The 10971-nt window shown below is 32.9% G+C and overlaps 1 protein-coding gene across 4 annotated transcripts; it reads left to right on the top strand.

Annotated features, from left to right (window-relative positions):
• Positions 1–6586: 6586 nt before the first annotated feature.
• Positions 6587–10255, top strand: LOC121785991 (mediator of RNA polymerase II transcription subunit 19a-like). 4 transcript variants are annotated; one of them, XR_006047093.1, is made up of 7 exons: positions 6587–6842; positions 7317–7405; positions 8350–8639; positions 8759–8986; positions 9290–9349; positions 9491–9624; positions 10085–10255. XR_006047093.1 is itself a non-coding variant. In XM_042184494.1 (6 exons), exons 2-6 carry the CDS (start codon positions 7375–7377, stop codon positions 9539–9541), a joined length of 660 nt encoding a protein of 219 aa, XP_042040428.1. In that variant the 5' UTR covers positions 6587–6842; positions 7317–7374; the 3' UTR covers positions 9542–10020. The 4 variants fall into 4 exon arrangements, 1 of the variants encoding a protein (XP_042040428.1); XR_006047094.1 differs by having other exon boundaries at positions 7323–7405; XR_006047095.1 differs by lacking the exon at positions 10085–10255 and adding an exon at positions 9710–10020.
• The last annotated feature ends 716 nt before the right edge of the window (positions 10256–10971 follow it).

Raw genomic sequence — 10971 nt, forward strand, 5'->3', positions numbered from 1 at the left:
CACTATTCAACACTTTAAACTCTGAAAATTAAAAATTACAAGTCCTAAAAATTCAAAAATTACAATTCATAAAAAATTAAAGAAAAAAAATTACTTTTTCTATAATAAAAATTATGTAAAAGGAATGAAAATGTTGTGGAGTTTAAATAGGCAAAAAAAAAATCAATTTTAAGAAAATGGAGTTGGGTCCGGCCCGTGCGCCAGCAATGCCGGAACATGCAGCAGCTGGGCGCAGCCCCAAGCCTCTCCAGCGTCCTCAAGCGCGGTCCAGGCCGCTCCTCCCCCACCTCCAACACCTACAGCCCAGAGCCGGACCTCTTAGTGTTGAAATAGTTTTAAAAAATATTTTATTCTAGTAATTATTTAATGTTTATTTTTATATGTATTTTAAATAAAACAAATCAGAAGATTTTTTTAATAATTTTTGATGTTGTATTTTATATACTTTCTTAATTTATGAGATTATTGTTAATAGAAATTAAAATTTTTTATTAATCAAATATATTGAAGTATTCATGATGATGACAATAATACCGATAATATATATTTTTAGCACATATTTATAATAAATTAATTATTTTATTTTTAAATCTAATGTTTAAATTAAATACAACCTCCGTTTTTTTAAATAGCAACTATTTCCATTTTGAGTCATTCCTTAAAAATAGAAACTTTAGAATCTTTTGATTTTAGGACATGGATCCCACAATGCACTAACTCTACTTTCACTATTTTTTCTCTTCCTCTCTCTTACTTTACTTATTTTTTCTTCTTCTCTCTTACTTTACCAATTTTTCAGATTTACTTTACCAATTGTGCATTAAAACCAGTGTCGTTTCAAAAGTTTATATTTTTTAAATACGAAGGGAGTATAAAATTTAAAATCTTGACATTTTTTAAACACATTTAAGTAAAGTTATTCTGAATCATATGATATTTTTTCATGATTTTTATATCAATACAGTGTATTATATCAACAAAATAACATGAGTATTACTACACAAGTACACTAAAATATCAACACAGTTTTATTGATATTTTTCATGTATTATATTGAAATTTTTTGATGCATTTGTTGATATACGAAAACTGAAATAAAAATTATCAAATTTCATTATCCGAATGTCGCCGGAACATATGCAATTGAGATTTCGTTAGAACCCTTATAAAATTAAACTTAATTTGATACATATTTTTCGAAAAAATAATTTAAATCAAGAGAGTTGCGTAAATTTAAGGTTTTGGAATAATTTTGAAAAGAGATTGTAGTTAGTTTTAAGTACCATACACAAAAATTAACATTAATACCCTTTAATTTATTTATTAATGGGTATAGTACTGTTTTGGTCCTAAACATATGGTCGATTTATGACTTTGGTCCAAAACATTCACTTTTTAAAAATCGAATCCCAAACATTCACTTTTTGAGTCAAAATTGGGCTAATTGACGGCTGACCGTAAAAAATGACGGAAACCGTAAAAAAAGTACCTATTCGATAGCATTTTCGTATGTTTTGGATTCGATTTTCAAAAAGTGAATGTTTTGGACCAAAATCATAAATCGGCCATATGTTTTTGACCAAAATAGTACTATACTTTATTAATTATTTAAATTTAAAATATGATCCACTTGATACTATTTCAACCACTAGATCTTCTAACCTAATGGGTTAAGAATTGATCTTAATTTGGAATTACTATTGAGTAAATGTCAATTTTTGGTCTTAAAAATATGACCAAATTGCGAATTTGGTCCAAAACAAATGAAATTCTTGTAGAAGTGGTCCTTATTTTACTGTTTCGTCAAAAAACTAATAGTCATGGTACTGTGCAATTAGCGTTGTCCTTTACTTGTTTTTAGTATAGTACTATTTTGGTCCTAAACATATGACCGATTTACGATTTTGGTCCAAAACATTTACTTTTTGAAAATTAAATCCAAAACATACGAAAATGCTATCGAATAGGTCCTTTTTTGACGGTTTCCGTCATTTTTTATGGTCAACGGTCAATTAGGCCAATTTTGACCCGATTAGACTTAATTTGAGATTATTAGTTGATTAGTATTATGTTAATTATTTTGCTAAATAATTTAATTTTTAATATTTTAAATTTGAAAAGTCAATCTTCCAAAACTCACCTAAAATATCACTAAGTTTCCAAATGAACTGTCACTCTCTCTCTTTTCTATCTTCTCTCCCGTCACTCTCTTAAGAAGAAGAACCCTAGTTCAGATTCCGACTAAGAACAACCCGATTCCGACCGATTATTGTTGGTTGCCATGAGTTGGAAGTCTCCGTACCCAAACGACCGTTCCAGCGAAGGTCCCATGGACGTGAAAAAAACATATGCGAGGAAGAGGAAGTCCACACATGGACATCCGCCTGACACTGAAGATGGTCCGTCGGCTGATTCCTAGAAGCAAAACGTACAAGGCAACGAACAAGGGCCGTCGGCGGTGTCGGGATTTATGGGTTCTAACCCTAGTTCTCACGCAGAAGTCCATTCTTCTTCGATTCCAGAAGTTGAAGATGACGATGAACTCCGTCACGACGAAGAGGAAGCACGACGGACAATGAACCCTAGGTCTTCAGACGGTGACCATCGAGCTTCCCCAGAAAGCGACCTCGATTTTGAGAGGAGGAAGAAGTCCTGATTTTGAGAAAAAATCGTGTGTCATGTTGTGTAACAAATACAATGAATACTTGGTCTCACTGATTTTTGGGGTTTTATGTTTTTTGGGTGTTGATGGTGTTAAGGTTGATGCAGTGCCTTATGACAATATTTTTTTGTTAATTTAATTCGACACTAACTGCTGTTGTCTTTGGGTTTTATTGGTGTTAAGGTTGATGCAATGCCTTATGACAATGTCTTTTTGATAGTGTAAATATTCAGGACCAATTCGAAGTAGAAAATCTATACTAATAAAAAGTGACAGTTTGATGAAATGACTATTGTACCATTTTTGGAGGGAAAAGTGAGTTGATTGTGCAATTTTTATTTTATTTCTTTTACAAGTGAGTGGTATCCGACTGTGAGCCATATCAAATAAAAATGGATCTATCAAATGCAAACTTCTTGAAGAAGATTTATAACACTTTTAAATAGATGCACTAGAATTTGTATATTATGAACTGATTTTGTGATTGCAGTATAGCAGGTGTGGTTCTACTTGGAAGCCGGCGACGGCTCCGGCAACAGCTGGCGGGTGAGGCGACGAGAGAAAGTTGAGTCATACCTGATAATAAACTGCCGAGCACACCACAAGTGGCGGGTGAGTCGGTGAGGCAGCGAGAGAGATGCCGGGGATGAGGAGGAAGCGGCAACGACGACGCGGTAGGAGATGAATGCGAGGCAGGGCGGTGGGCGTGGGTGAGGAAGGCTGATGCAAGGCAAGTTCCGCCGGTTGAGAGAGAAAGAGGGAGATGGCGAGAGATTGGAAGAGGGGAGGAGGCGCCGCTTTTTCATCTAGGGTTTCTTGGGAATTTTAATTTATGGAGAATATTAGTATTTGGGCTTTATTTGTGTTGGAGTATTATTTTGTCTTCTACTTCAATCAAAATTGGAATTTTGCTATTTAATGAGATGGTGGCTTCTATTTCGATCAAAATTGAAATTTTATTTATTGTTGCAATGCTTCGTTCTCTAAATTAATTGACAAGTTAAAAGTATAACACGAATATGTAATCTTTTTCAATTTTTATCCTATATTTACTTAATTAAAGTATTTAATATATTTTTGTTAGTATTCAATTAATTAAATCTAAACTCATAAAATTTGTATAGCTTCTTATAATACAAAGAGTAGCGTATATTGTAATATTATTCAAAAAAATAAGATGCATAAAAATATTATCATTATTGATGAAAGATTGGGAAAATGTTAATTAATTAAACTAATGTATTATACATTATGAATGGCCAGTTGTGAAAACAATTGGACAAAATAGTTACTTTATTCTATCACTCCTAATCACTCCTAATCTAATACTTACTCCATAATTTAGCCAACTGACACTTACTTTATTAAAATTTCAAATTAAACTTAGCATATATGTAATAACATAGTACAACACTTAAATTAAAACTCTATTATTACATCCATGCTAAGTTTTATCACTCCTAGTTTATACTACTTCATAAAAATGGTCAGTTGTGAAAAGACCTTGATGTCCTTTTTGAAGGGAAAATGGAAAGATGTAGTATCTTTTATTTCTTTACTTTATTTTGAATTTTTAAAAATATTTACAGAATTAATTTTTGAAGAAAAAAACAATTGGACAAAATACTTCCTTTATTCTATCACTTACTTCACTCTTTTTATCTCTCCTATTTTATTCATCTATCATAACTATTTTATTTTTATTTAATTCATTTAATTCAATTTCTTAAAAGTCTTTGTAATGATAATGTTTCTTATTTTTATCAATTAGTATTGATAGTGTTGTAGTATGTCATTGAAGTGTGATAGCTATTTTGTACTCCCTTCGTCCCACAATAATTGTCACTCTTATTGTGGGCACGAGTTTTAAGAAATGTAAAGAAAAGTTGGTTGGAATAGTTAGTGGAATGTGAGACCCACTTTTTTATATTGGTTTTATAATAAAATGTGAGTGAAGTGAGTTAGTGGAATGTGAGACCTACTTACCATTTATGGTAAAAATGAAGTGTGACAATTATTGTGGGACAGACCGAAATGGAAAAGAGTGACAATTATTGTGGGACGGATAGAGTATTAGATATTTTATAATGTTCCAATTAATATATTTTTTTAAAAAAATTATATTTAATTAATTAAAATAGTTTTTATTTATATAGGAGTACACTGTTATTGTACATTTATTATTTGAATTATCTGTTTGTACTATTTGATCTTTATTCACACATACTTATTCTAATTAACTCATACTCGTTGATCGTTACTCACAAATCTTCTCTTTGTCATTAATTTTGTTGTTTTTACTCCACTTAAATCATAAATTAAAATTGTACTCCTTTCGTCACATGTTACTGACACTTTTATATTTTTTTTCCTGAATTTGAAATGTTCTGTTCATTAGGGAGTAGTAAATTCTTCATTTAGAGTGAGACAAGATAAATACATTTTTATTTTTTTAAATCTTCACATTGCTTTGGATTGTTATATTCTATATATTTATTATATTTTGTTCTATTCATTATTTGAACTCTAATGCCCCGTGAATAGCACGGGTGTTAATACTAGTGAATATGAAGGACCACTTTGTATTGTATTTTGTTGTCCATTTATTGGTTCAATTTGATGTCAGTTTATTTACATAGATCATTGCCTCATCGTCGACGAAGAAACAATCACATAATATATGAAACCAACATCATTTACAAATTTTTTTACTTGTAAATTTGCAATGGGTGTGGTTAAATATTCAGGACCAAATGGAAGTAAATAATTCATATGAAGGACTATTGTCTTGTATTTTAGGGTTGTCCAATTATTGAATCAAAATTTGATTTCTGCCAATTTTTTCTAAGAAGACTAAGAAGGATTCACTTCAAAATTCAAATAGGAACAAACAAAATTAGAGTTTTCAAACACTCCATCAAATTACTTGAACATACAAAAAAGTGTTGCAACAACAACAAAACAAACACCAAAGCTCAAAACATTCACTAATTTCTGAATTTTATCCTTAATTTCGGTTAAATTCAATGCCAAATCTTCAAAATCGGCACTATCGAAGGAGGTTGACGAAGAACAGCCACGTGCTTCAACTTCATGATTTGGCTCACGCCACTTGAAGAAACTACATTCCTTCCTCTCACATAGTACAAAGTAAAGCTTCCCCCTCGACGGTTTGCCTTGGCCGGTGACAATACGAAGCGCCGCCGTCTTCTTACAATAGCAGAAAGCGTAGCTAAATCGGAGGTCTCCGAAGTCACGAACGCTGTCGCTGTCGACGGTGTCCCGGCTGCACGTCGAACGCCCTATGTTCGAAGGTGTTCGATTGTTGCACAGATGGAGAAAAAAAATTAGGGTTCTTAGGGGGAAGAAAGAGGGGAAGAAATTTGAATGAAATGAAGTGTTGGAGAAAGAGCGATTAATATTATCCATTTTCAGAATTTCATTTAACATTTAAAATGTAAAATCTGAAAAAAAAATAAAAATAAATTAGCTACCGTAATTAAAATCAACTAATCGGGTCAAAATTGGGCTAATTGACGGTTGACGGTAAAAAAATGACGAAAACCGTAAAAAAGGACATATGCGATAGCATTTTCGTATGTTTTGGATTCGATTTTCAAAAAGTGAATATTTTGGACCAAAATCGTAAATCGGTCATATGTTTAGGACCAAAATGGTACTATACCCGTTTTTTTAACGAAACCGTAGAAAAAAAGACTACTTCGTCAATAATTTTATTTACTTATTTTTCAAAAAGTAAATATTTTGAAACTAAATTCATTAGACATGTATTTAAGACTAAAATTGACCAGTAGTTATTACTCTGAATTTAGTTAGCGATCACAACCATCTACTAAAAATAAAAATATACACATCCACTAAAATAGCGCCACGTGTTGCTTAAGACAGAGGAAGCCAATTGCATACCCTCTCGCAAGTGTTCTCGCACACTCCAGATTCCCGATTCGCCAACACACCATTCCATCCCCAAATTTCCCTCCATTAACGAGCTTTTTAAGCAGCTCAAATTATTCCACTATTCAACCTCTTCCCCCTTCCCGCACCGCTAAGCCGAAGCGGAGCCTAATTTAAGCCGGAATCAGTATTTTAGTTTTAAGCAGCTCGAATTGTTTGCTGGCGATCGCTCAAACTCGGTGAAAAAACCCACGAATTTGCCAAGGTACGGCACTTGATTTGCGCTTCATTTGTGTAGAATTGTGATTGATTTCTCCGTATGATTGGGCGTGGATTTGGTTAATTGTCGCTGTTGTTGTTTTGTTTTTGGGATTTGGGAACTAGGGTTTCGGTTTTAGAGTTCTGGGAATTCAGTCCAACAGTTGTTTTATTCATTAAGCTGTCGACTCGTGAAATATTCATGGTTTCGGTTTCTTATGTATCTCGATATCCGTTAGCTTTTAAACAGCGACTGTTATTTAATTGAATAATGATATTTCGTTCTTTTAGTTATATTTGTTCATATTCGATGTTTCATTTATTTACCAGCTCAAATAAGCTTATGAACTCTCCAAATGTCATATCAACTTTCCTGCTGTTGAATTATTTACGACTGCTGTGCTGCTTGTTGGTATTTATGATTGTTTTGTTGCTGATAGCAAGTGAGCGTAGCAACATGCTTAATTATTCTACCCATTAGTTACAGTAAAAATAGTCCCTGGAAAGTAATGAGCTATCTCCATGTCAGCTGCTGATTCATGGATTCAGATTACCAGAAGTTTGGAAGAGGTAAGTATGTTATCTCTATGGTGCTGTATTTGAAAATTCAAACCAAATACATCCATAATATATTTAAATAACAATAATGTTTGTAGCTGAGTTGCAGCGACTTTTAGTTTTAGCATGGAATCATGCTGGTTTTAAGAATTATGAGCCCTGGCCCCTGATTGGCTGTTACAGTTACTGAGTAGCTTAGACTCAATGGTCCCTCATAAGATGCCAGATACTAATTCTGGATTCTGGATGGCAACTAGAATAGTTGATTCAACAAAGAGATTCAATCATCACCCTTACAGATAACTAAATCTGTTTTTTCCTTATAATCTTTGGGCCAGTCATCAGGGGTTATGTGGTTAGCAAAGCAGATTTAATATTATAAGTGGGTGTGTCAGAAAAACTAGAGCAAGAAGCACATTCTCCCATACTGGCTTAAAAGCTTATCCGTTAAACCTTTTGTTTGTTGGAATCTTTTTATTCTGAAGATGGAAATAAAATTTGGGAGGTAGAAAAAGGGGATTATTGAGCTGGTTTTGGCTTTGCAGACTTGACATATCATGACATTGGTGGTTCATTATATAAAATTGGGTACTGTTTTTTCTTTATCTAGTGAGACTCTTCTTGGTACGATGGAATGGAAGTAGGAATCACAGTCGATTCCATCGTACCAAGAAGGGCTGACGGTTTAATGATGATATGAAAAGGAATAATAGAAGAGAGAAAAACTTGGCTAATATTATTTCCATAGAAATGACTTGGTAATATCTATTTCATGAAATGTGGCTAAATTCTTTTAGCAGAATGCATTCACTTAAATCAAATTCCTTTCATGGGTCCTGGTACCGAAATTTTACTTTGTTATTTTAAAAAGGCCTGCCAACTTTTTAGTTGTTCTTTTCATCCCGCTTGATTCTAACCTCATCAACTATTTTTTTCATGCCTATCTTTCAATTCAGGGCCGAGAGAACTTACAGGTGCTGTGGATCTTATAAGTCACTACAAGTTGTTACCTCATTATGATTTCTTCTGCAAGAGGTCACTTCCTGTGCCAATAGCAGACACCCATTATCTTCACAATGTTGCTGGAGATACAGAAATCAGAAAGGGGGAGGGGATGCAATTGGGTCAGCTCATTCAGAATTCTTCTTTATCTAGAGAAACTAATACACGTATACAACCTTTTGACCTAGATATTCTTAGGGAAGCCTTTCAGCTAAGGGAAACGGCTCTAGTTGATCTTCCTTCTGTGAGTTTCTGTTTATTGATATTGCAACCTACTGTCAATCTAGGATAGCACTTATATCATCTTTCAAACGATTAATGTTATTTTTTGGAATTTTTGAGTTAGTCTTGTTATATTTGTAGTCTGAGAAGGGCACTCCCACCATTGCTGGGAAATCAAAGAACGAGTCTAAAGATAAAGAGAAGAAACATAAGAAGCATAAGGACAGAGATAAGGACAAGGACAGAGAGCACAAAAAGCACAAACATCGGCATAAAGATCGAAGCAAAGACAAGGACAAGGAGAAGAAAAAAGATAAAAGTGGTCATCATGATTCTGGAAATGACCACTCAAAACGATATCATGAGAAGGTTTGCATTATATGTCCTACTTGCTTGAATCTTTAACTAGCCTTTTCGTTTATTGCATGTATCGTATCCTGTTTCTTTGAATAAATATATCTTGTCATCTATAATTGGTTACCTTTATTGAAAATTTCGTTATCATGTCTTTTTTTTTCACTGAATGTTATTTTCTGGTGGCAAGACATGTAAATATTGTTGAGTGTATTTATTAGAAATTTTACAGTTTATGCATTGAGTTCTATTTGGTTTCTGCTTTTCTGGTGGCTATTAACTTATGATGCTCTTAACCATCACACCAATTACTTTCAGAAAAGGAAGCATGATGGAGATGAGGATGGCGGTGATATTCATAAACACAAGAAAAGTAAGGTATAAAAAAGACAACAATTAATCCTCAATTTTAAATCGACTCTTTTTGCATGTGATTTTGATTTTCATCTTTACGTACCTTCCATTCATTTTCCTTAAACATCTTTCAAAACCATACATCACCCATTTGTAATTATGCAGCACAAGAGCTCAAAGATAGATGATATGGGAGCAATAAAGGTTGCAGGGTGAAAAATGGTTGTTGATCTTTAAATTTCTCATCAGATGTTGGAGTTGATAATAGAGGAATTCTTAGTTATTTCAAGTTATCTAAGGTACATATTACTCACTTATTAGAGGCAGCTTATGTCTTTGCCTTGTTATACCTTATGTTTTCATAGTATCTTTTAAACTATACAGGCCTATCTTGTATAACTGAATAGGGGTGAGGGGTCTCAATAGTCCAATACAAACCAAATCACCAAACTTAGAAGTTAGAAGCGTCTAATGTGCAAATGGAGAGATTAAAGCAACCATTTTAGAAGAAATAACATACTATATATCAGCTGTCATAACACTGTCCACAATGATAATGAGAATGCTGAAAGCCATAGAATGATTTTAGATCATCTTGTATTGGATGCTTCACGCATTAGTACCATTATATGGAGATTTACATATAACATTCTGAAACTGAAGATAGTGTTAGATGCAGTATGCACTTATTGTTACTTTACTCCTATAAGGTGTGCACTGCTTCGTTTACATATATTTGAATTTCTCTTTTCCGTGCAGAGCTTTATTTGGACTTATTAAAGATTGCCAAGGAGTGAATCCAAGGTAAAAAAAAATGGTGAAAATGGAATTCATCTGTGCCATAACAAGGCTCTTATATCTCTGTAACAATATTCAAAAGGATTTAATTTTTTTCGTTTTATCTTTTCTTGGGTTTGAAATTATTCAATAGCTATATGGCTTATTATTTTTCTCCATTTTCCTTCTTTTAGAAATCTCGGAAAAAGGTTTTTAAGTAGTCTAATCAGCTTGCAGATTTGGTAGTACATAATAATAAGAATAGGTGGAGATAGGATTTAGTGTATTTTAATCCTAACTGCGGTAACTTATTTGTAAGGATGTGGCGATGTGTATCATTCAATGAGTTAAAGATAGATTAGAAATGCAAGCTTTTTGATGTGTAATTCAGAAGTTTAAATCAATGAATAAATGACGCTTAGTTTTAAAAAAATACTCCCTCGTATCAGTTTTGGAGTGCAATATAGTTAGAGCACGAGTTTTAAGAAATTGTTGGAGTGTGTAATACTTGAAGTGAAGTAGTGGTTATTGGAGTGTTTAATAATTGAATTGAAGTAGTGGAAAGTGAGACTCTTTTTACTTTTTGTATGTTTAGGATTTTGTTTTGTTTTATTTTTATGAAAGTAATGACATTTGAGTGTAAATTTTATCAATAATGAGGTTGCAATTTACATCCAAATATGGTAAATTTTAAATAAGACTCTTATATTTGGACGAAAATTTTAAATAAGACTCTTATATTTGGACGAACTGAAATTGTAAAATAGGACTCTTAAACTGGGACGGGGGAGTAATAAAATAGCTTTCCTCCGTCCACTATTAATTTACTCGGTTTGAGTTTTAACAATTCTAATGGAAAGTTGGTGGAA

This window comes from Salvia splendens, chromosome 22 (assembly GCF_004379255.2).
Source record: "Salvia splendens isolate huo1 chromosome 22, SspV2, whole genome shotgun sequence".
NCBI lineage: Eukaryota > Viridiplantae > Streptophyta > Magnoliopsida > Lamiales > Lamiaceae > Salvia > Salvia splendens.

Excerpts from the sequence above, each read along its gene's own strand:
- LOC121785991 (XM_042184494.1), top strand. The coding sequence starts at position 7,375 with ATGGATTCAGATTACCAGAAGTTTGGAAGAG. Across the intron at positions 7,406-8,349 it reads TTACCAGAAGTTTGGAAGAG|GGCCGAGAGAACTTACAGGT; the intron begins GTAAGTATGTTA and ends CTTTCAATTCAG. Across the intron at positions 9,350-9,490 it reads ATAAACACAAGAAAAGTAAG|CACAAGAGCTCAAAGATAGA; the intron begins GTATAAAAAAGA and ends GTAATTATGCAG.